This window comes from Leopardus geoffroyi, chromosome A2 (genome assembly GCF_018350155.1).
Source record: "Leopardus geoffroyi isolate Oge1 chromosome A2, O.geoffroyi_Oge1_pat1.0, whole genome shotgun sequence".
NCBI lineage: Eukaryota > Metazoa > Chordata > Mammalia > Carnivora > Felidae > Leopardus > Leopardus geoffroyi.
This window is the reverse complement of record NC_059331.1, coordinates 76,241,235-76,267,832: the sequence shown is the minus strand read 5'-3', so window position 1 is coordinate 76,267,832 and position 26,598 is coordinate 76,241,235. Positions and strand designations below refer to the sequence as shown.

Sequence of the window (26,598 nt, the reverse complement as noted above, 5' to 3'; positions counted from 1 at the left end):
GAAAATTATGGCACAGAGAGTTCAAATAGCTATAGACCCAAGATTTAAACCCAGGCACTTGGGGTCCAGAGTCCAAGCACTTAACTCCTCCAGCACCCTCCCTTCCCGTGTTAGTGCAGCTCTCATGGGGTTCTTGTGACATCGGGAAACATGGTGCACGTGAGACACTGGTCCAGGTCTGACACACCAGCCAGGCATGCAACATGTTATAGCCTTTGCCACTGGAGTGTCTTAAACCAAATGAGTCTAATTCAGCTGCCTTTTGAAGGAGTAATAACTTGGGCACCTTCACTGGCTGTGGCTCCCCTGGGGACAGTGCCCCAAAGAAGGCATCACAAGGACTCTCTCAGGGAAAGAGTTAGAAATGTGGAATTGGCCATGATTACAACCAATGCTGAATTTGAAGGCTCAGTTGTCATACTGTTCCTTACCTTAGCCTCTCAGATTTCACCAAATGAAAGAACACAGAGATAAAAGTACACTTTTGATTATTTTTATTATGCCTGTTATGAACAACAGTACAAAACTCAGGTAGCAAAGGTGGCAGCTTCCAGAAATGTAAAACAAAAGGCCTCCAGGCAGTTATCTGGATACAGAGCCCCAGGGGCCGCTATAGAAGCTGCACGCCAAGTGTACTCAGAGGCGAGGGTGCTGGGTGGCTGACGGGCTGGTGGGCGTGAAGGAGAGAGTGGTGCTGAAGCCCCCGTGGGTGCCCCCCGGCCCCACCCCTGAGTCACGGCAGAGTCTGTTCTTGGTGCAGAGTGACATTTCCTGTTTGCCCGGCGGTTTGTAAACCCGTTCTGCAGTGATGACACATAGAAAAAAGACACGTGTGAACTGCAATAACCCAAACCCAGAAAGAAAGCCCCGCTAGAGCCTCAGCAGACACCTTTAGCGACAATAGCCAGTAAAGAAAAGTGGAGCCTTGGGCCACCATGTGTTACAACTCTTCTCATTGCGGCAGAGTGCTGGTCTCCCAAGCAGACAGTAGGTGATGATGATGGTGTAGACCACGCTCTTGACGAGGAGGATGACGTAGGTGTAGTAGGCAGAGGTGTTCGCAAGCTGCAGCTGTAGGGGGTCTAAAAGAAGCCATCGGTTAGTTTCACCTGTTGTTTTGAAAGGCTAGGACTTATTAAGGGGAAGTAGGTCGTATTATGCAATTCTGATGACCTGGGTGGAAGTGACTTTCCTGCACCAACCCAACCCAACAGTAAACGTCTATACCACTGTCACCCCTACCACCACCACCAAGACAACCCAGAATCCAGCTTGCGGATCAAGTGAATCAACAACTTCTGTGAAATTCACTTAGTACATTCCAAAGTCTTAAAAAGCAAGGTTATGTTTTAGATGAATGAGTCACCCTGAAAAAAGCATTCGTGATAAGTAGCTTTTACCATTTCTTCACCCCCCCAGCATGTCTGTAAGCAACATATTGTTAGCTATTAAGCTAATATGCTTTAACCACTAACTAAATGCCAAATATTTAATTTTGGGAGTTTTGTGGGCAAAGCCTTAATCTTACTTAATTTTTCAGTAACCTACGAGATTATTATTTTCATTCCCATTTGACAAATAAGTTAAGGACAGAAAAGGAATTTGCCAGGTGTCATACAACTAGTAAGTATCACCAGCCAGATCTTAATCCCCGCAACACAATGTTCAAGAATACATTCTTACCAGCTCTAATCTGCACCCATGCAATAAGTACCCCCAGCAACAAACAGTTAAGCAAAAATATAATGATGCATTACTGATTTAGCAGCATCTTAGCCATTACACATTGTGCATTAATGAGATTCCTACCAAGTGTAGGAATTTCCACACTCCATGGAAATTTGGTGGTGTTCACAGTAGGGTGGGTGGGAGGTTTTACAAGAAGGCATTAGTTGTGGAGAGCACTAGGTGATGAATGGAAGTGTTGAATCATTCACTATATTGTATACCTGAAACTAATATTACACGCGAAGTCAACTAACTGGAATTTAAATAAAAACCTAAAAAAATAACAAAAGAAAATAAAGTGGAAGGGAGTAGTTAATCCAAATTCTCTCCAATGTTAGGAGGTCATAACTAACTCTCTTGCCCTTCCTGAATATTCCTCATTGGAGCTATGATGTTATAGAATGATTGCCTTTACTATCCTTTGAAGTTACCCAGGAAATATATGATGTCAAGAAGTAATCAATGACAATGGTTGTGGGACCAACTGACTACTCAATGAACCAGAAGGCAGGGTCTCTTCCTGTGGAAACTTCTTGTACAGGCTTTATCTCCAGAGAATCAGAACTCCAGAATTATTAGTACTTGGTATGAAAAGGGACGTTGAGAGGTGAGGTACTCATAACTTCTTGCCTTTGGTCAGGTAATATGTTAGCTAAGGTCCTCGGTATTGGATATGGAGGGCAGATCAACGGGGGTAGAACCAATGCTCCTCGTCACTTTCTTGCACAGATGTGGGGAGAAAGGGACAGAAACTAGTACTTCTAATGTGTCAGCTAAATGAGATACCCTATGCTAGGCATTCCACATATGTGACGTTACGTCTTCAACAACTGAGGGAGGTGTTATTCATGTTATTCCTGGTTGGCTCAGATAATGTAAGTAATGTACCCATATTCATGCAACTAATAATTAAAAGGCTGAGGTTAAAAGTCCAGTTTGTGGCACTTGAAGCCCTGCACCCACACCCACGCCCCATGTGTACACCTGTCTCAGGGCCTTGGCTTTGGAGTTTCTTGCACTATGATGACATCTTAGAGGAAGAATAGAAAACTGAGTAAGTATATGAACTCTTTTCTCCCCCACTTGTTTTTTGAGAGAAAGAGAGCGAGCGAGCGCATGAGTGAGGAACGGGCAGAGAGAGAGGGGGACAGAGGATCTGAAGTGGACTCCACGCTGACAGTAGTGAGCCTGATGAGGGGCTCTAACTCGTGAACTAAGAGATCATGACCTGAGCCTAAGTCAGACACTTAACCAACTGAGCCACGCAGATGCCCTAAGTATATGAACTTTTAAACCCTCTGTGTTGAAGCCTCAGATCTCACTGTGTGGCATGGTGCAAGGGATTTAATTAATTTTTGATCACTGCCCTCTTGTGTAAAATGGGAATGAAATCCTTCATAGTGAGTATTAAGAGAATTAAACAAAATGTACTCACAGTAACACAACGCCTTCTGTACAAGAACCTCTCAGTGTCGGTTCATGTTACTAAATATGAGCAAGAACACAGACTTAAAAAAATGTAGAAGCAACTTGATACCATGTTTTCCTCAGTAAAAATAAAGACCACAGAAGTGAATAAAGTCCATTGGGGAAAGACTTCAGAGCCCCTCACTGCACCCCTAAGACTATAAAGTCCTCTCATTCCCAAACCAGCATTTATTGTGTGAAGTTGATCCCTGGGAAACGAAGGACTGACTTAAGTCTATTTTGTCTTAAGTCTATTTAAGTCTAATAGACTGAGTCAGTCTATTTTGCAAGATCCTGCCATTATGAGGCTTCTATCTGAAGCCAGGAAAGTTCAAAAGTAAAGCTGATCAGGAGGAAAAATGCTATAACATATCATAAAGGCAAACATACAAAGCCTTACCATTTTCATCTTTCAGAGAAGCTTCTATAGAATCAATGACAGCAAGCTCTACAAGATATAAGAACAAGTATTATTCAATTGTTCATATTCATTATTTGATATGTGTCTGTGTTGGGGCTGAAAAGAAGAAAAGAAAGAAAAAGAAAAAAGAAAAAGAATGAAGGAAGGAGAGAGGGAGGGAGGAAGGAAAAGAGAGAGGCAGAAATAAAAGAAAGAAAGGGAGAGGGGAAGGAAGGAAGAAAGGGAGAGAGAGAAAGGGAGAGAGAGGAAGGAGGGAAGGGAAAGAAGAGAGAAAGAGGAAGGAAGGAAGATAGGAAGGAATGAGGAGGGGAAAGAGGGAGGGAAGAAGGCAGAATCTGTCAATCCAGATAGAGCCATTACAAATATGAGCCCCACAATTCCAGAAATGGTTGACCTGATTTTATATAATTCAGTAGATCAATTCATAGATTGTGTTTCTGCACATGAAGACGTTGAAGTTCATGAATGATGCATTTTTTTTTCTTTTTTTCTCACAACTAGCGGGTAATGTCTGCGACTATCTTGTTTTCTTCCTGTGCTCATAGCTCCTAGCACAGTGCCTGCCTCAAAGTAAGTGTTCTGTAAATACTTGTTGAATTAAAATAATAAAAAAATAGAAAAAGTGATTGCTATACAGTCCTCAGCACCCACTGCTGACATGAAGGGATACTACCAAAATAATTCTTCCAATCCTGGAATCCACAGCAGAATCTTACATGTTGGGAGAAGTTTGGTTTACATAATTCTCCCGTAGAAGCAAAGAAAAGCAGCCCTACCTTTCAAACCCTGCACTCCCCAGTAACCCCAACTCCTGCGCATGATTTTCTGGAGTGGAGCTGTTTAAGGACGTGAGAGCAATGCTAATGAAAGCCAATACCTATCAAGTGATTATGACCTGACCGTGCCAGGCACTGTGTGAAAGGTTCACTTGCATTGTCTCACCTGATCCCTCAGTCACACTGATGTGAGTTTAATCTGGAGGGCTCCATGTTACACACAAGGAAATACAGTTTAGAGAGTCTGACTTGCCCAGACTCATACCAGAAATTGGCTGAGCCAGCACTCACATGACAATTATGGGAGCTTAGATGAGCTAGAGCAAGTGGGAAGTACCTTGGGACACAATCCACAGAAATCAAACATACCTCCAGCACTGTGGACTCTCAGACATCATCTCTTCTAGTACCTTAATCATTCTTGCAAGTGACCCTTTTTATAACAGAAGCTCAGCATTTCAGTACATTCTTTCCAGGGACAGAAAGATACACTGAGTAATAATTACAGTTTTCTGAATATATAAAACCTGAGGTGAGGGTTGTATTTCTCTACAATGTTTAAAAAAAAAAAAAAGCCCAACATACATAATAAGACAAAACTCCTTTAAAAAGATCACTGAATCGGGCTCTGTGCTGACCGCTCAGAGCCTGGAACCTGCTTCAGATTCTGTGTTTCCCTGTCTCTCTGCCCTCTCCCACTCACACTCTGTGTTTCTCTGTCTCTCAAAAATAAATAAACATTAAAAAAATTTTAAAAAGGTCATTGACCATGGGATGCAGGAAGAGAGAGTTACAAGGTTGTTTTTGTTTATCTTTTTCCACTCGATGTGTCCTTGTCCATACACACATGGTTCTGGGAGGCAATTTTACACATTCCACACAATCCTGTTTTGGGGTGTGCTTAAATATGGGTTTGAGGTGCAGTCTTTGGGGTAAATCCCCAAAATAAAAATGTTTGTGTAATCATATTTAGATGTTAAAGTATCCTTAAGAACTAATTTAAAAAATTTTTTCTATGTTTATTCATTTTTGAAAGACAGAGACAGAGCACAAGCAGGGGTGGGGCAGAGATAGGGGGGACACATAATCTGAAGCAGGATCCAGGTTCTGAGCTGTCAGCACAGAGCCCGACATGGGGCTCGAACTCACGAACCGCAAGATCATGACCTGAGCCAAAGTTGGATGCTCAACCCAGTGAGCCACCCAGGCACCCCTCCTTAAGAGCTACTTTTAAAGTGTCTTAAAAGTCCCTTTCTGGGGCGCCTGGGTGGCGCAGTCAGTTAAGCATCCGACTTCAGCCAGGTCACGATCTCGCGGTCCGTGAGTTCGAGCCCCGCGTCGGGCTCTGGGCTGATGGCTCAGAGCCTGGAGCCTGTTTCCGATTCTGTGTCTCCCTCTCTCTCTGCCCCTCCCCCGTTCATGCTCTGTCTCTCTCTGTCCCAAAAATAAATAAAATAAACGTTGAAAAAAAAATTTAAAAAAAAGTCCCTTTCTATTTTATATGGTGCCTTTACTCATTAAAAGAGAAATAAGAATCTCTTATCACCATGCATTGATTGAGGTAAAAGCAGTAAGGTAGCAATTTTTCAAATTAAAATCTGTGTATGTACCCTAGGTTCTCTTTCTCCATGCAAGTTGATTGAAAACTTGGACCAGATTAGTTTTATCTCTTCAAAAGCATGGATTTTTTGTCCTATATATTTTTAGCTTTCATCAAAAATAAAAACAACAAGCAGCAAACCTAGAAATTTGTTGTAGAATGGTATCAGAAATGCCTTTGTTAGCTTTGTTGCTATGAGAAGACCTTGGGAGACATTCCTTTCAGAAATTAATTCTCAGGGAAAACACATCATAAATTAGAACTTCCCTCTTTTCAGTAATCATCACCATGAAACTTACTGTGTTTTTACTTTGATCACTATAAAAATCAATACCTAAAGGACATTAGCCCAAGGGCTACATTAAACTTGTGCTTTGCTCATTTGCCTCCTCTCTGTTTCTTAGCTGTAGAAATTTTAAAAAATTAGGGCTGTTTGCACTCTTACTTCAGTTAGTTTTAGGAGAGGATGCACATAAATACAAGAAGCACATGAATAAATGCATTCATGTTATATTTTCAAAAGCAAGCATTTTCACTGACATGATTGTATTTCTTCTTCATCACAGCCAGGGAGAAAGCAGAGATAAATGTTCAGCCCTAATTTGATCATTGGAAACACTAAGGATCCAAGAAGATAAAGATTTATTTCAACAATTTTAAGCGGTACACAGCAAAGGTCTTTGCACATTTAGTTACGTGCGTGTTCCCCCTGCTTCCAAAGGGCTTGTTAACCACAGAGAAAAGTACAAACTAGTCCTGTCCAGTGGGCCCTCTTGGGCCATGGTCTCTTATGTCAAGGCTCAGGACTTGACTTCTGAGTCTAGAGGTTATTGGATCACAGCCAGGTGCCCACGCTATCGAAAAATGATCAGCATTTGTACCAATGGTGATCCTACGGGACACCATGGCTGAATCACAAGTGACCGTGAATGATTAGGAAACATGTATTCACTCTACAGTAGTGATCCTCCTGGGGACAGTGGTCCATCTTGCATCCTTTCCAGGCCTGGCACACACTCGTTCTGCAGTGTTTGCTGGGCAGCATTTCCCAGGGCTAGAAATACATCCATTGTGTAGAATGGAAGAATATTTGTATACATTAGCCTCACACAGTCTTTACTTACCAAATTTCACCTTAGAGTGGTATGTAAAATTCAAATCTAAAAAACCCAAGACCATACTAAGACCTCAGCAACCAAATTATACTTTTTTTTTTTGTTGAGCTGCACTCTGGCTTTTCAAATGAACAGCATTTTGTCACATACAGCTCGTTGTTTATGGGTTATACTTTGAATACAGCAAGATTGAAATGAGAGGGACTTGGCTGGGTAGAACATTCTTGAAAGATGTGTAATTGTTCTTATTTTCTGATCAAGTAAGATCCTTAGAAATGGACTCTCTTGAACATTTATTGTGTGTGAGGTTGCTAGGTGCCTTTACATGTACTGTTTCATTTAACCCAAACAATGATGCTAAGAACATCACTGTAACCTTAATATTTTGGTTGATGAAACTGAGGTGAAAAGGCTAAATGAATTTTTCTTTTTCTTTTTCTTTGTATGTTCCAAAACCCATAGTATTTTAGTTCTATGGAGAAATAGCAGGACATTTATGCTACCATTAGGTAACAACATTTAAGAAAGATTTCTATTTGTTTCTTTTCATTAATATTTGACAGAAAAGATAGGCTACTGGAAGGTTATATATTATATTATATTATATTATATTATATTATATTATATTATGTTATACTATACTACATTATATTATACTTAGATTAGATTAGATTAGATTAGATATGCACATACCTTTTTTCATTGAGTGAAAAACAATCTCATGATCAACCCCTCCTTTATTAGTCTCATGTGTGAAGATACATTTGTGTTCTTTATTTATTGACTTTTTAGTGCGCGACAACCAGGTGTATTTCATGTATGTGTCCTTTGTCTTCATGGTGTTTCCCTGCTGGGATATCAGAATTCTTTTGCTGTTCTTTTCTTTCCAGTCTATCTTGACAACATCAGGGAAGAAATTCTCAAGAAGACAAAGATACGTTCCAGTCCTAGCGAATTTTATTTCAGCCATTGAAGGAAGAAAGAGTGTGGGCTTGGGGGAGGTGTCTGCATCAAGGCTTCTATCTATGGGAGGAAATGGAATAACAGTTAAAAACATTATTAGAGAAACACAAACATTGTGTGGTTTGGAACCACCTAGCACAGAGTGAAATGAAAGAAAGTTGCCATAGTATTCCTGCTTACCATGGTCTTTCATCCACAGTGGTTATGAGTTGCTCACTTTCTTAGTTTCCATGGGAAAACAGGTACAAGAGGTCATGTAACTTTCCCAAAGTCACAGCTAATAAGTAAGTGGTAGAGTGTGGATAAACATGAGATTTTTTAAAACCGTATACATAGTCACTTTTTGAATGGGAATCTACTTCCACACATAACTTGACAATCTATCAAGTTGAACTCTTAGCTTCAAATATGGATCCCATGCCCACTTCTAAAGTAGTGGAATCCTCCTCCTTGACTTCTGATTTTATCCCGCCTGAATCACGCAGTTTTTTGAGTAGGACAATGTTTAAAGCTGCACCTCCAAATTACTTACAGTGCCTTGAATTTAGAAGCAACGTGGCAACATATACAAAACTGCTATTAAAAAACTCTGATTATTTTCAGAAATGCCTTTATATTAGCTTCATGGAATAACACACTTACCAGAATTTGGTTTTGCTGTGGAAAATGGTCACTAAAAGCACATTTTCTATTGGAATTTCATTTGAAGTTCAAGTGTGACTAGGAAGACATCGTATTTTGACTCTCAGAGTCTCCACTCAAAGCATAATCTTCCTAGAAAGCTGCTGAACTGTTTACAATGCCACAATAATCGGTGATGTCAGCTGCTGAATAAAGTTTTATGTAAGTAGTGTAGTGTTAACAGTTAGGGTTCCAGAGTTTCCTGTAGACATAATGGCAGAATACACAACAAAACATCATAGTTTTCAAGGGCAAATGTTGGTATGTTAGTTGATCACACATTTACTGTTAATGATTGAAATTATAAATGTTAGAATCCTTTCAAAATTGATTTCCAACTGAAATGCAAGTGCTTTACTGATACTCTCTTTGGGCTAGTTTGGAGTTAGTTTAACAGTCCAATGGACAATTTCTTAAAAAAGCAGTCGGATTTCTCATTTGAGAAGTAAAAGTAAAAAAATTATTTTTGGGGGGTACTGTTAATACTCAATTTTATTTTTTTAGGAAAAAAATTTTTTGAAAATTTCTACCTGTGTAGCAAAGCTCCTGATTTTTATACTAAGTCAGTAAGCAAAGGATGAGTTTTTATTCATGCTGCAGGTAGAATTAGGGCATAATGTGCTTATTTTAAGTTTATACATCTTGCTTGTAGTACAAATAGTTTTTTATTCATTATAACAATAAGATACTGTATATTTCTCCAGCCATATACTCTGCTTTTAATTTAAAAAACAGGCTAGATAGACAAGATTAATTTTTCAGTTGTACATGACATTTACATAATTTTAGCCTGTAGTCAATATATTAAGGAATCTAATTTTCATCTTAGAAAATTTGTGTTTTTTTTTAAATAGGAATACTTCTGATTCCTGATAGTATACAACTTTAAAATCAAATGATGAACTTGAGAAGTTTCTGGATGGTAACATACTGTTTCTAACTCTTGTCTCTTTTCCTTTTTTTAATTTTTATTTTAAAAATTTCTTTTTAACGTTTATTATTGAGAGACAGAGAGAGACAGAGCATGAGCATGGGAGGGGCAGAGAGAGAGAGGGAGACACAGAATCCGAAGCAGGCTCCAGGCTCTGAGCTGTCAGCACAGAGCCCAATGCGGGGCTTGAGCGCACAAACCATGAGATTGTGACCTGAGCTGAAACCGAGAGTCGGATGGCCAACCTGCTGAGCCACCCACACACCCCGAGGTTGATAGTTTTTCAAGTCTAACTGAAGATGACTTGAAACATCAGAGAAGATGTTTGCAAATCCCACTCTGCCACACAGATGCTAAACATGCACCATTCAAACGCATTAAAATGCCAGAGCCTAAGGTGAGGTTTACTTCCCAACACAATCCCTCAGGTTGCCTTATGTCCTTGGGCAACGTCCTCAGTAGAGTAAGCTCTTCTACTGCTCTGCTTTGATTAAACAATACTGCTTGGACAAGATATCAACCTGAAATAAACCCAATGCTAGTTTCAGAGGTAGCGCTGGTAACATGGATTTGGCAAATATTACTTGGGATGAAAAGCGCTACACTTTACGCTTACATCGCACAAGTATAGAATAGTGAAGTGAATGAAAAAAATGTTTTTTAAAAAAATTTTGTAAGTGAGTAATTTTCTCTTCAGATAAAAGATCCAGTGACAGCATCATAACGGGATGCCCAAACAGAAACTCGGACCCGGAGACAACTCAGGAATTTGCTCTAAAGTGGATGTTTTAGATGCATATGAAAAGTCTGAACAAAATTTGTAATGAAATGTGAGGGCAGAAAAAGCAATATTTCTGAAGTGATGCTGTACTGATATCATTTTTAACTTTGTAGGTATAATTCAATTAAGATATTAAATATACAAATGAATACTTGACTTTTTATCTATATCACTGTAAGTTTATATATTTAAGTTCTGAAACTTCCTCCCTATTTCTCTATGTCTGGATATTTCCACTGAAAAATGAGAGATCACCTTTTATTCAGGCTAGCAGTCTTTAAAGTGAGGCTTATTACAGTCTCATCATTTTTACAAGCAGGTGACAATGAGTCTTAGAAATTGGAAGTATTTCATAAATTCGACCATTTGTTCTAAAATGACATGTAGACTAGATGGTAATTAACATATTTTTCTGTACTCCTGATTTCATTAAAAAATTCCAGGGGCGCCTGGGTGGCGCAGTCGGTTAAGCGTCCGACTTCAGCCAGGTCACGATCTCGCGGTCCGTGAGTTCGAGCCCCGCGTCGGGCTCTGGGCTGATGGCTCAGAGCCTGGAGCCTGTTTCCGATACTGTGTCTCCCTCTCTCTCTGCCCCTCCCCCATTCATGCTCTGTCTCTCTCTGTCCCCAAAATAAATAAACGTTGAAAAAAAAAAATTAAAAAAAAAAAAAAAAACAAACAAAAACTCCAGTGGGTGGTAATTTGAATTCTTGAAATTGTCATTCTTTATCTCTGACAACCTAATTTTTATAGTAGCTATTTCCATATTTAATTTCATTTAGTCTTTGTAACATCCTCTTGAGATGGTTGTTACATTGACAGAATGAATGGAAGGAAAGATGGCAAATATTAACAGCAATAAGTGTCACTGAAAATTTTTAATTTTTTTCTTTATTTTTCTATTTTCCAATTTTTCCCATGATAAGCATTTATTATTTTTATAATTTTAAGAAAGCAATAATGACTGAATCAAAATTTAATCACTAAAGGATGGTTATCCAGAAAGTGATAGATCCAGATCCACGGTCTATATTTTGTGTACCACATTCTCCTAAAAGACATCTTTCAGGACTCCATGAATTATATCTAGGTCACCATTATTTAATTAGATTGTAAGAATTTACATTGATTACGTAGTCAATTGGAAAAAGGACCAGAAGCTTGCTTTTCAGCTTATGAGTTCATTTGTGCCTATGATCACAGCCATTAAGGAAAACACGATATATCATCTTTCATTTTTTTCAATGTTTTACCACCTTTGAGAAAATTCTTAAAAATTTTTATTTGACTCACCTAGTATGCTAGCCATCCCTGTTAGAAATTGTCCCCCCTCAGGCAAAATTTCATTTCTAAAGCTAATGAAGAATGAACAAATTTAATACTGCATTTAGGGGAAAAAGCCTAGCTTATCACATTTTTGAATATGTTTACACAGGTAAATATTTTGGTATTTGATATTAATTATCCTTTGACAAAACACAAGTTTAGCAATTTTTTTGTTCATCCTTTTTTTTTGTACCATTTATTTATTTTTGAGAGACAGAGCCAGAGCACGAGTGGGGGAGGGACAGAGAGAGAGAGGGAGACACAGAATCCGAAGTAGGCTCCAGGCCCCAAGCTGTCGGCACAGAGCCTGATGGGGGGCTTGAACCCATGAACTGTGAAATCATGACCTGAGTGGAAGTCAGACACTTAACCGACTGAGCCAGGCAGGCACCCCGTGTTCATTCTTTTCCATTAGTTATTTTTGGATTTAAATGAATAAGATAAACTTCTTTACAAAACTTTCAACACAGAAAACCCAAATGGCCCTAAAATCTCCATCCCTTAGAAACCCCCAGTTGCTGTCACAAGTTAGCTCCTTGTCAATGTCCTTCACGGGAGCTCAGGTGGCAACTACCCCCAAGGACTGGGACACAGTCACCTACCTCTCCAAGGATCCCGCTGCCATTTGTGACCAAACTGGGACCGAATCCTAGAAATCTGAGCCGGCACCAGCACCTAGCCTTCCGCCCCTGCATCCCCTGCTTCCCCTCCCTACGTTATACAGAAAGAATGAAAGAATATTTACCTGTGACCCTGAGCAGTGTGCCAGGACCGAACACTTTGTTGCCCCCGCTATACCAGCCATACCCATCATACCACTCCCACTGTCTGAAAAGCTTGTACAAAAATCTCCCTTTGTGCCACCTTTTAAAATTGTGCCCACATTTTTTCAATATTTATATAAACATATAAAAAGTAGGTCCTGCTAACATTACACAAAGATGAACCTCAAGCAACATCACATCAGAGATGAACTTAGTCAAGAATGGATGAACTGACCTCTCTCTGCCTGGGCAGCTGGGTTGTGTCTTTCCATCTCGCTCACACGCATTGGAGAATATGGTTTTACCTTCTCTCGACATTTTCCTGACCCTTAGAAATCTCTTCCCTTAAAAGACTTTGTCGTGCAATATCGCTTCTTTTATTAGAGTATAATTTGCAGTTATTATTTATTTTGTTTTTGAAGAGGAACAAAAAAGTATTTAATAAATGAGTCTTCAATATTTTTACATGTGTTTTTCTTATTTCTAGGTATTGAGGGGTCGCTATCTTGTTTGACTGTAGGTAAATTCTTTCCAGAATCCAAGCCCCACTGGTGGTAGACCAGATGAGTAGTTACAGTCTGAAATATTAATAATGATCTCTTAATCTATTCATTCCTGAAAGACTGCCTGTTTGAACATGAAATTACCCCAACAGTTTCCAGGCATTGATTTAAAATCCTGAGATGCTCGTGGGGTGCCAGGGTGGCCCAGTCGGTTGAACATCCGACTTCAGCTCAGGTCATGATCTCACAGTTTGTGGGTTCAAGCCCCACGTCGGGCTCTGTGCTGACAGCTCAGAGCCTGGAGCCTGCTTCGGATTCTGTGTCTCCTCCTCTCTCTGCCCCTCCCCTACTCATGCTTACTCTCTCTCTCTCAAAAATAAATAACATTACAAAATTTTTTAAATCAAATCAAATCAAATCAAATCAAATGCTGAGCTGCTCATCAGAGGATCCTGTCTGGTCTGGTCTTTCTGCCACTGCCCCGGCCTGAACGGAAAGGCAGCTGTGGGTCATGCGGCCAAGTCCTGCTTGTAGGTCACCTGCTCCAGCTGTCCTGCCTTAGTCAGTGTTTCTGGCACACTTGATGCCGATGCAGAAAGAAGACTGAATGCGATGGTGTGGAAAGAACTTGTCATTTTATAGCAATACCCTAAGAATCACATTTTGAAAATCTAATGAATGCGTATTCAGCATGACTTACTGGATATTTTGGGGGGAGGAGAGGCCATTGTAATGCCATGATTGGAAGCAGAAGCATTGTTTTCTGTATGAGGAGCAGTATAAATTATGAGCTATTACTTTTTTTTTTTTTCAACATTTATTTATTTTTGGGACAGAGAGAGACAGAGCATGAACGGGGGAGGGGCAGAGAGAGAGGGAGACACAGAATCGGAAACAGGCTCCAGGCTCCGAGCCATCAGCCCAGAGCCCGACGCGGGGCTCGAACTCACGGACCGCAAGATGGTGACCTGGCTGAAGTCGGACGCTTAACCGACTGCGCCACCCAGGCGCCCCGAGCTATTACTAATTAAGCATTCAACTAAAGAGTCTATTTTATTTTTATTTAAAAAAATTTTTTTTGATGTTTATTTATTTTTTGACAGAGAGAGAGACAGAGCATGAGCGGGGGTGGGGCAGAGAGCGAGGGAGATACAGAATCGGAAGCAGGCCCCAGGCTCTGAGCTGTCAGCACAGAGCCTGACGCGGGTCTCCCAACTCATAGACTGCGAGATAATGACCTGAGCCGAAGTCAGACGCTCAACCAACTGAGCCACCCAGGCGCCCCTAAAGAGTCTATTTTAAAGGTCAGGCTGCACATGAGTAAATATGGACATATAAAAACATGGCTAAATGTTTCTAGTATCACATCATGGCCTACACCATGCATTCTGGGATGGACAGGTCTCTACTGGATCCCACTTTTTGTCATAGTAACTCGCCATGTGAGTTAAGGCAAATGACTGAACTTCTCCAGACCCCACTTTCCACATCTGTGAACTTGGAATACGAGGACTTCTGTATAGGGCTGTTGAGGAATGAATGAGATAAGGCGCTGAAACTAGTCAGCATGGTATCTGGCCCTCAGTGAAACTTAGCTAATATTATTATTCTCTTCAAGGGGGTGGTTTCAGGCCATTTTGTCAAAACTTTCCACCAAACAAAACATCTGGATTTTATAAGCAATAGGTATTATACAAATTAATAAAGAGAGCTCATGACTTTCTCTGTCTCTTACAGCTACATGCCGAAAAGGGATTGTGGCCTGAAGAAGCCACGATCTAGAATACTTGTCCTGTAGATCAAAAGCTTTTTCAGTGTTGGGGCTGTGTCTTTTTTACTCTTTATCTCTAGCATCCAACACGGAAACTGTGTTCAATAAGTGTTTCCTGAGATAATAAATGAACCAATGAAAACGTAAACCCAGGCAGACGGACTTTTTCTATGGACTTTGGAGTTGAAATGGTTTACTGAGCTCACAAAATCCATTCAACTGGACCGTCGCTAGGCAGTATCACAAGACTCACAATAGCACAAATTTCAACTAGTCTCAGGCTGCCCTCTAAGAAGCTAGAGTAATAAGAATTAATGGGATTATTGACATTTTGTAGTCATTTACTGTTAAGAGTAAATTATTTTTCAACCGCTAAAAGCTGAAAGCAAAAGCAGTTACAGAATTTGGCAGGTTATTAGAGGAAGAAGCACTAGTCATTAAGAACGGAGGACTATTCATACTAAAAGGAACTTAATCAAAGTGTCTGTCTCTTCAGAGACCATCTACAAAAAAAGCAGCTTGAACCATTAGCTCACACCAATGGTTTATAGACACAGTCCTAAATATCATTTTAATTTCAAGACTGAGTCTATTTTTGTGTGTGTATATTTTTCTAAAAGTAGAAGTTCGCTCCACTTGCAAGCAGAGAAGTAAATAAACGTTTGCAAAGTAGTTTTATTTCCATGTAGAGTGGCTGTAGCTGCGAAATTGCTGCCCGTAAGCTGCTCTGATCCTAAATTGTTTTTTTCTAAAAAACATGTATCAGTTTTTTTATTCACACGATCAAAGCAGAACAAAGTTACTTACCCGGGGGAGTTACTATGACCTTAGTTCCTTCTGCAAATACCATGATCCAGCCTGATTCATCACACTGGTTAGAACATCTACAAAAATGTCAGCCTTGTCCTGAGCCTCATGGCATGACTGGCAAGTAGAAACCTGGTCCTGGCAACTTGATCTTCTGGGTTCCCTTGGAAGTCCTTGAAAAAGGCTTCATGGCGTCTGACATTTTATAAATTTTCCTCAGATTAGTTGGCAAAAATGTCTGTTTTCCAAGGAGCCAGTAATTACTGAAAGTGCTGATAAAAAATGGAAACAATGAAAGCACCAGTAAAGAAGAGAGATTGGAAGTAACTAGGCAACCAACCAGTTATCTAAATTACCAGGAAAAGTGTTCAGAGAATTAAGATGTTTTGATTTCCAGGTGTTCGAGTGTGTGAAACTGCTTAGAGATCTCATCAAAGGCAAAAAACCCTTCTGTTCTCACAAACACCAAGCCTGCTCCGTTAGCAATCTGGGATTGTGTTTCTGAAAGAGGAAACTCTTCAGTAACCAGAAATACAAACATACCAACAGAAATATACTCGAGAAGTGTGAACAATGTTCTCCATTTTAAAATCAGCTACTTTTACCATTTGACAACATGATTCTCTACCACACAGTGCAAAAATGAGAAAATAATTTGTTAGGACATTTTTTCCTGGAATAAAAGAAGAAAATTGTAGAAGTCCGTCTTCTATGAAATACTAGATTCCTATTTAAACCATAATTTGAAAACAAAATCCAGTTCTCTGATATGTTGAAAAAAAGAAGCCTCTTGGAAGTTATTCTGTGGTCTTTGGAAATGCACATGTAGCCCTATCTCTGTGGTTAACTAGCTTTGGACAAGACATTTGCCATCTCTGGGTTCCCATGTCTCCGCTTGTTGGGTGAGCATTGGGCTATGTGTGTCCAACAGGCCCTTCCTCTTCCAACAGCTCATAAACCTGTGACTAAGAGCAGGAAAGGGCCTGCTGTGGTTGCTCAAGTGAGAAAGGAGTTGAGGGTTAGTAATAAAGAAGGTTTTCTTACAAGTCCTTCTGACTCTATGACATTGTGAGATCCCAGCAGGTACACTAGCAGGTATCTTCATCAGACTGGAGGACCTAACTGATTATCAGGTAAAAGACTCTGTTGTCTTTCCCGTCTGTGTACAAGCCAGAAATGGTAATATTGGTTGAGCCATACAGGATTCATTTCAGAGCCTCTGCTTCTTTTGGTTGTTACTGGTGGACGATGGTCTTCGAGAGAGTAACCCAGACTGCTTACAATGTATATAAACTGTTCTTTCTGTTAGGTAAAGGAGAGTCGATCCTGAGGGATGCTTATTTTGGTGTCTCCATTTGGAAAGCATGGGAGTGAAATCAGAAGCACTTGAACAAGTTGAAAGTGGACATAAAAACAGTGAAAAGACAGTCAATCTACAAGCCCAAGCCAAAGACACACAAATCCATGGGGTTGGCATTGCCAGTAACTAGTCAGAATGGACTCTAAGTGGGGGGCATGAATCAGGACTGGGGAATCAGTGGCAGCCCTCATTTTTCAGAGGCAAGGAAGGAGAGGAAGATTTACTTTAGAACCAATGACACACTTCCTCAGTAAGACCTATGTCAGTGTTATTTTATTATGTTCCTGTATAAAGAACTATGAGATCCCAGAAGACCTCACCAAGACATCTGTGTAATAATAATTCAATATTATCTTCCCTTTGGGGTAAATACCTTCACATTTTTCCTTTAGCTTTTGCTTCAAACACATGTACCCTTAAGCTCTTTTTCATCTCTGAGTTATAGATTTTTCACCAAATTTTGTGAGTGTGGGAGCTATATGGCTATCATGAGAATTGGAAGAAAACTCTTACTACTGTGTAATAAGAAATGAGATAATAACCCCAAAATATTATGCAGAAGTATCTACATTTTATAGGTCATTAGTTTATAGAAAGTTCCCAAAGCGTGGTGAAATTGAACTATTATTATAGTTACTGCTTTAGATGTTATGACATTACTGTCCTCTGCTGTGAATGAAGAAAAACCTTGGAAGAAAAATATCCTTTGGTTTATAACCCTCAACTCTTACCCTATTCAAAATTCTTAGCTTTTCAAAATAAAGAAAACTTTACTGTTGTTTGAAGGCCAATGTCAGATGTGACTTTTAATGAGTCCCTGAGCTCCTGTGTTAGCTGAGATGGCTCAGGGAAGCAGTTCAGTTGTAATGGGAAAGGACACTGTGATGTGTTGACCTTGTGCTTGAACTGTCCTGTGTGGAACCTCCTTCGGTCCCCAGCAGCCCTATGAGAAATATTTAGTAATGTTCCTGGATCGTGCTGTCAGTTAAGTGGCTGAGCAGGAATTCAAACCCAGGTTTGCATCACTCCAAAGGTCTTGTGGTTTCCATCATCCATCCAGCCAGCCAGCCAGCCATCCATTCAAAGTCAGCAAACCATTTTGCACATTGATATGGCTCCCTTCCCAGAAAGCTTCTCATCAAAAGAGAAGTGGAAGATCAGGACACGAACAAAAGCCAGCCTGGGCCCCAGAGAGTAAATAGATGATAAAGTGACCTAACTGAAAGATCATCACAGATTGAGTTCTTAGGCTCTAACCTAAAACCCTGCTGAGGACACAGATGCAGGAGAAAAGTCTTGTATAGATGGTAGCCAGGTCCCTCTGGGAGGCAGAAAGGCGTGGGTATATGTTTTTGGGGGTGTGGCGTAGTGGGAGGGCTTCTGTTCAGTGTCAGTGGCGCATTTCCATACAGTGGATCCCAGCAGGTGCAGTCATACAGCCCAGCACCTGCCTCATCAACTCGGTGTATCCTCAGGCTCGCTTGGCAAATCCCTCTGTCGTTTCCTGGCTTCATATTTTTCCTCACTACACCTTGTTCGTGGACCCCATTTTCACTTGAGGAAATACACAATGCATTTTAGAGGCTGGTCTGGCTTTTGTTGCTACCAGTGTATTATTATACATTCTTCCTTAAGACCCATTTTTATTTGGCATTCAAAAATGTTGTGTTTCCTTTTTTCTTGGTAATAGATGGTATGAGTTGTGTTATAAAAATGTCTCCACTTGAGGATGGTGTCAGGAGAAGTGGTTGAATACTGGGCTGATCACAGAGCACATGTGAGGGCTGATGTGGTAAGAGGAAGGGGAGTTCTGAGGACACAGCGAGGAATCATAGATGGCAGAGAAAGGGACCCACAACATTTACCCCAAATCATCCTGCAAAATAAGACTACTAACCTATTTTATCAGCAGAGTTTTCTCATTACTGTGCATTTGTTACCATCCAATGATATTAGTATAAAGAAGCCATTTTCTTGTTAAAGGATTATCGTCCTTCACCAGTTCAAATTAGAGAGTGGGAGGTGGGGGGTAATTCTTACAGTTCTCTTCTTCTATGACTTATGAATTATCTGCTTTCTTTCTCTGCCTCTGCCATATTCTCTCTCTCTCTCTCTCTCTCCTTCTCTCTCTCTCTCTCTCTCTCTCTCTCTCTCTCTCATCCTTCCATTGCAGTTTGGGTGATTTCTAATGGCCTATCTTCATGTTAACTAATTCTTGCCTTATATCTCTTAAATCCACTGATGAGCCTTTCAGGGCATTCTTCATGTCTGTTACGATGTTTTTTATTTCTTGCATTTCCTTTGATTCTTTCCATCTCTCTAATGAAATGATTTGTCTGATCTTGCATCTTGTTTACTTTTTCTATTAGATTAGATCCTTTAAAGTGTTCATCAAAATTATTTTAAGTTCCCTGATGGTTCCAACAACTCTGTCATGTCTCAGTCTGGTTCTGGTGACTGGTCTGTGTCCTCACACTGTGTTTCTTCTTGACTTGCTGAGTCAAGAGTCTGAGTGTTTGGCTGGAAGCTGGCCACGTTGTGTGGTAGAATAGATACGGAGGTAAATATATTTTGTGCTTGAAAATGAGCACACCTTTCCACTTTGGCCTTTAGTGTGGGGCTTTCTGTTAACTATTCAGGAGGTAGACTGGATTTGGAGCTGGTTGTTGCTAAGTTATCGGGTTGAAATGTGTTATTGTCAGAGTCCAGACACTTAAAAATTCTCTAATTGTACTTCGTCTCTTCACTTGTCTTTGAGTCTTCCCTTTGTTCTGATCCCCAGAGAAATTCTGTCTCTCAAAGTTCTCTTAGCTCTATTCTACTGTTACTTTCACTCAAAGTTTGCTACCTTGGAGGTGAAAGGTCACAAAGGGAGACATTCTCTGGTATTTTTAGTAAGTCTCATTTTGAAGCAGATAGAATGAAACTGGGTCTTAATGTCACAGTCTTCACAAGTATTCCTGCCTCTTCTTCAGAGATGGAACATTTTCAATCCTTGTTCCTCTCCTCCCAGGGCAGGAAGTACCCACCTACTTCAGGTCGTGGGTTTGATGCCTGTCCTTCTGCAGATGACCTCTTGTTACCTTGGGACACAGGGGAGATGTTCTGGAAAAAGTTTTGGTGGTTGCCTCCTTTGCCTTCTCTCAACCGCAGCAGATTCCACCGGCACCTCCCCTGCAGATGAAGTCACCTCTTGTCTCCAGGGGTAACGGGGTGGATGGGGTCTGGGTGGATTTCAGCGGTAGTTGCTGTTTCCCTCCTGCAACACCAAAGGGGGAGCTTTGTCTGGATTGTCCCTGGTCTTCCCTGCAAGAATTTTATGGGATTCCTCCAGAAGAAGCTTAAAAGGTGATGGAAAACCCCCTGTTTATGGTTCCAGGGGTTCACCCCCCCCCCCCACTAGTCTATACTGTCTGATATTTTCTAAGTAAATATGTTTGACAACATCTATCCAAAGTGAGAAATGCTCACATCCTATGTCTCCCTGAAAGTGCCTGTCTGCCTCCAGTTTTTGTGTAAGTCACTTACCTACAACCTCAGTTCTCTGATGGATTCAAACAAAGTATTAAATCTCAGTTTGTCCCGATTTTTTAATGTTCATTTATTTATTTTGAGGGTGGCATGGAGGGACAGAAAGAGGGAGAGAGAGAGAATCCCAAGCAGACTCTGCACTGTTAGCACAGAGCCCGATGTGGAGCTCGACCTCACCAACTGCGAGATCATGACCTGAGCCAAAATCCAGAGTCAGAACGAACCATCCAAGCCCCCTGTTCTGCTTTTTGAGTGTTTCTGTAAGATGGGAGCTGTGACATTTCCAGCTCTCTGTATCTCTGAGCACATGTGGGTCCTTTTTCTTCCTTTTTTTTTTTTGGTTTGTTTCTTTAATGTAAATTGTTATTTACATTAAAATTCTTCTATCAGAAGAAGAGAAGTAAATTTCAGTTGAGTTCTGCCCAATTACCATTATATCTCTTTCCAATTTTTAACTGAATTTCTTTTATTATTATTGAGTCTTGAGACTTCTCTCTGTATTCTGGACATCAGTCTTTTCTCTACATGTATTTTGAGAATATTTTCTTTTAAGCTGTGGCTTTTCTTTCCATTTTATTGAAATGTTCTATTTTCTTTCCATTTCAGTCTTGAATAGAACAGAAATGCTAATATTGAGGAAGTGCAATTTATTAAATATTTCTTTTATGATTCTTGCTTTTCGTGTCCTATATGAGGAATCTTTCCCCAGCCCAAGGTTACAAAGATTGTCTCCTATATTTTCATCAAGAATGTTATTGTTATAGTTTTTACAGTTAGGCCTAGAATCCAGTTTTTTAATGTTTATTGGTTTATTTTGAGAGACAGAAGGAGCATAAGCAGGGGAGGGGCAGAGAGAGAGAAACGGAGAGAGAGAAAGAGAGAGAGAGGATCCCAAGCTGGCTCTATACTTGGCATGGAGTTGGACACAGGGCTCAAAGTCACAAGTTGCAAGATCATGACCTGAGCTGCAATCAAGAGTCAGACACTTAACCAACTGAACCACCCAGGGGCCCCTAGAATTCATTTTTAGTTAATTTGTATATATAATGTTTGGTATGGATTGAGGTTTATTTATTTATTTATTTTTACATAGATGAACAATTGTTTCATAATCAGTTGTAGAAAACTGTATTCTTTGTCCATTGGATTTCCCATGGATTTTGTCCATCTTTGTTAGGAGTTAGGTAAGCACTTCGGTGTTGCCCTATTTCTGGATTTTGTTCCTCTTACCTATGTGGGTATGATTTCACCCAAACCCCTTTTTCTTGACCATTGTAGCTTAATAGTGTTTAAACTCTTTTCAAAACAATTTTGGCAATGCTATGTTTTCTGTAATCCCATAGAAATTTTGCAACCAGTTTATTGATTTCTATGAAAAGTTTTCCTGGGATTTTGGTTGGGGTTACATTAAATCTATTTATCAGTTTGGAGAATGTTTGCCATCTTAACTATATTGAGTCTTCCAATCTATGAACATGGTACATCTCTTCATTTATTTAGTTCTTCTTTGATTTCTGTCATTAAAGTTTTATTGTTTTCAGGGGCACCTGGGTGGCTCAGTTGGTTAAGCGTCTGACTTAGCCTCGGTCATGACCTCATGGTTCGTGGGTTCCGGCCCCAAGTCAGGCTCTGTGCTGACAGCTCAGAGCCTGGAGCCTGCTTTGGATTCTGTGTCTCCCTCTCTCTCTGTTCCTCCCCTGCTCACACACACACTCTCTCTCTCAAAAATAAATAAACATTAAATTTTTTTCAAAAAAAGTTTTATTGTTTTTAGCATACAAATCTGTTTTTGCTCAAATTTACTTCTATGTATTATAGAGGTTTTTTGACATTGTTTTTGTTGGTATTGTAAATGATACTATTTTGTAAATTTCTGTTTCCAAATGTGAATTGCCAGGATATGAATTAAAATTGATTATTCATCTCACATTCTATTGTATTTTGTATAGTCCTCCGTTAGGTGTATGTGCCATCATTTATTCCACCACTGTCCCTATGTTTGGATATTTATATCATTCCCAACATTTTGCAGTTACACAATGAATAACTTTATCCATTTGTATTTTCACATTTTTGAAAGTTGTGCCTTTAGAGTATATTTCTAAAAAGTGTTTTTACTTGACAGATAAATGCATATAAACTTTTGTTATATATTTACAAATTTCCCCACAAAATGATTGTATTTTGCACCGATGTATGATTGCCCGTTTTCTCCCACTGCTTCACCAACAGAATGTATTGTCAAACTTTTAAACTCTTGCCAATCTCATGAGTGAGAAATGGCATCTCACTGTAGTTTTTATGGGTACCCAGAAAATCAAGGGAGACAAACTTGATTGTGTGCTGGTTTGGGGATGATGAGATTGCCTTATTTCCTTCACACACCCTGTGCCCCTCCCAGGGTTGCATACAGTACATAGGAAAAGACGCCTTTCATGTTCAGTATGAAACCTTTCACCTTCTGGTTTCAGGGCGGAGTGATGTGAAACAGTGCAGCAATTTCCAATACCTATATCCAATACTGAGATCCCTATTGATATTGTTTGGATGCCACAATAATTCCAAAGGCGTGAGCAGTAGAATGCATTTAAAAACTTAATTTGGCCCCCACAATACAGATGCAATGCCAGAAAATCCTAATTTCAATGTCCTATCATTCACTTGTTTGGGACAACACCAGATAGACTAGAGTGTAGACTGGGTCATGCTTAAAGCCTGCCTAGACCTCATAGCCTCTCTCATGAGTATGTCAATACCTAGATCTTCTAGAAGTAATTTTGGTATGGGATAACTACATTGATAGTACTATTTTTTTTAGCATTTATTATCTTTTAGGTGCCGTGCCTTATATGTATTATTTCACTTTCTCATCTAAAAGGTCTAGACCTTTGAGATGTTATTATATTCACTGTTGTACAGATGAGGAAAGTGCAGCCAACAGATGTTAACTTGTGTATCCAGATGCACAAAGCTGGTACCTATGGGAGCCCAGATGCGTACTGGGAACTCAGTGAAAAAATTCTGTGGAAAAGTCAAAATACAATGATGACAATATAGGTCTTCCATTATTATAGCACTGTTGGGCAAACACCGTTTTCACTGTGGACCATTTATTTATAGTTTTACTCCTACAGTGTATACATATACAGATACACATAAAATTATATAATTATATACAGAAAACTAATTTATACACATATATAATTTTAAATTATATGTACACACACACACATATATATATATATAAGTGGTCATTCACATATAGACTTGTATATACAATTTATCTTTATTATGATCTTATGAATATTTTTATAGCTGAAATTTATAATTCAGTGTACACTTTAACATCTTAAAGTGTGTATTTTTCTTAATAAATTTATAGTAAATCATTTTTAACATTTTAAAAATCAGCAAAAGTGCACAGAAATAAAAATTATCCATCACTGATGGATAATTTACCATCTTAAAACTTTTAAATTTACATTGATTTGATTAATATACACACATTCACATAACTGAGAGCTGACCATATATGCAATTCTTTGCTCTTTTATCTTTCTCAACATTTCCAAGTTAGGATTTTCAACTTTATTCCTTAAAGTTGAAGGAATTCCTTAAAGTTAAACCTTATTTTTGGTAGACATCTAGTGTTTCATATTTTGAGTGCAACATTGATATGCTTCACCATTTGCCCACCATGGACACCCCCGGGAGGGTAGTGAGAAGCTGATACAACCTCAACCCTTTTGTATTACTCATAAATGACCCTGTACTTTTAGATCCTGACTTCTCCGACTGTGAAGTATGCAGGGATCCTGCAGCAACCTTGTGAAACGAGATCGGCATTTAGGAGGCCTGGCTGAAGTTTGATTTTCTGCATTTGTAACAAGCTCCTAGATGAAGTGGAGGCTGCTGGTCCATGAATCAAATGTTGGGCACCAAAAAGTTAGAATACGCATCCAAATGATTTCATTTTCAAATAGGCAATAATAACCCATATACTCACTGCGATGCCCCAATATATTGAGCATGAGGCATGCCCCAAGCGTCGTGAGAACTTTATAGGTATTATTGACGTTACTTCTCTCAGGACCTCCTTCAGGTTAATATGTTTCCATTTTAAAATAAGGAAAATGAATCAGAGATATGTTATACAATTTATTCAGAATAAGTTCATAGATGGGGAGGGTGGCTATGTAATGAAGGGACATTGAAGAAACACTAAGAAATAAGGAAACATATAATAACAATAAATGTCACTCTCAGTGTATCATTCTACAGTGGTGATTGACAAACTTTTTCTGCAGAGGGCCAAATGGTAACATTTTAGGGTTTCTGAGTCTCTGTTGCAACTACTCAATCTGCAATGTATTGCAAAAGCCTCTATAGACAATTTATGAACATGTGGACAAGGTGGTGTTTCAGTAAAACTTTATTACAAAATTAGGAGCTGCTGGGTATGAATATAGTTTGCTGACTTCCTGTTCCGTGGCAACCATTATGGTTAATTGTAGTGTTTTAGTGTTTTAGTGTGTGTGTGTGTGTGTGTGTGTGTGTTATAGGAGATACAGAGTAGTAATATTATTACACAGAAGATTAAAAATTCATAACAATTTAAAGTGTGTCTTATAGGGGCACCTGGGTGGCTCAGTTGGTTAAGGGTCCAACTTTTGGTTTGGGCTCAGGTCATGATTTCACAGCTCGTGGGTTCCAGCCCCACACTGGGCTCTGCATTGGAAGTGTGGAGCCTGCTCTGGATTCTCTCTCTCTCTCTCTCTCTCTCTCTCTCTCTCAATCCCTCTTGCCCCTCCCCATTTGTGCTTGCTCTCTCTCTGTTTCTCTCAAAATAAATAAATTAATTAAAAAATAAAGTGTGTCATATATACAGGTATATTCTATATTGTTACATAAACAATCTCATCATTAAATGTACAAAATCAATACAACAGTGACTGTTATGTATACATAATAAAAAGCTTTTTGTTACAATGTGCAAAATATCTAAAGGTACCAAGAGAATTAAAACTACCTTTCCAGGGACATCCACTGTTGAAACTTTGAAGAATTCCTTTGCGTTTGTTTTTTTAATGTATTTGAGAGCTTACTGTATAAACCAGTTCTGTGACATTTTCCTTGCAATACATGGTGAATATGTTCAAGTTCACTAACAATTGATCAAAAATCATGTTTTAATGGGTCCATAATATTTTGTCACTTCCAAACCTCATAGATAATGTGCCCCTTCCCCTGAGTTTCATCACTATAATGTTTCCTGGTTGTTTTGTGTTGAAAAGTCAGGGTGGCTCTCCCTCCTGAGATCAGTCTCCGTGGGGCCACTTCAGGTGAATTCTGCCCTGCTCTTCTCATTATTAAGTGATATAATCTGTGTAAAGCATTTGACACAGATACGATAAGAAGCTAGGTACTTCTTTTCATCCCCTTCTTTCTGGAAACGGTTCACATTCTCTGACTCTATATTCCCCTCAGGGATCTTCCTACTGTTGCTTCTGTAGATGTGTTAGGGGACAGGTGAGGCCCTTTGAGACCCAAGCCCTCCGGGTCCTCCAGCTGGGGACCCACCACTGTCAGGAATCATGCTGGACAGAAAGTGGGACACAAGATCCAGAGTTTGCCCCTAGGAAGTAAGACATTCAGTTTCCGTAGCCTCTCTGCACGTGATAGAAGCACCTGATCCGTAGAATGAGAAACAGAATGAATGTGTTGTCATTATCTCAGGAAGCAGGGATAAAGTGCATGGCAATTATGTGGTCAGATGTTCACATTTACCAAAGGTACTAAAATTTTTGCCAAGTAAAGGTTTTTTTCTCATCGTTGACGGTGGACTCTAAAGAGGTGGGAGAGGAGCTGGAATTTTTTTTTTTTAATTTTTTTTTAGAGAGCGAGAAACAGAAACAGAGCCTGAGTATGGCATGGACAGGGGAGAGAGAGAGAGAGAGAGAGAGAGAGAGAGAGAGAGAGAGAGAATTTTAAGCAAGCTCCACGCCCAGCCTAGAACCCCATGCAAGACTCAATCTCAAGACCACGAGATCATGACTTGAGCCAAAATCAAGAG

General features: G+C 39.7%; 1 gene segment (V, D, J or C); it reads right to left on the bottom strand.

Moving 5' to 3' along the window:
- Nucleotides 1-477: 477 nt before the first annotated feature.
- Nucleotides 478-26,598, bottom strand: part of LOC123606264 — a 38,181-nt gene continuing 12,060 nt past the window's right edge. Inside the window, 4 exon segments of the C gene segment in view lie at nt 478-1,082; nt 3,596-3,643; nt 7,801-8,130; nt 15,635-15,698. Of these exon segments, the coding sequence occupies nt 892-1,082; nt 3,596-3,643; nt 7,801-8,130; nt 15,635-15,698 (633 nt within the window).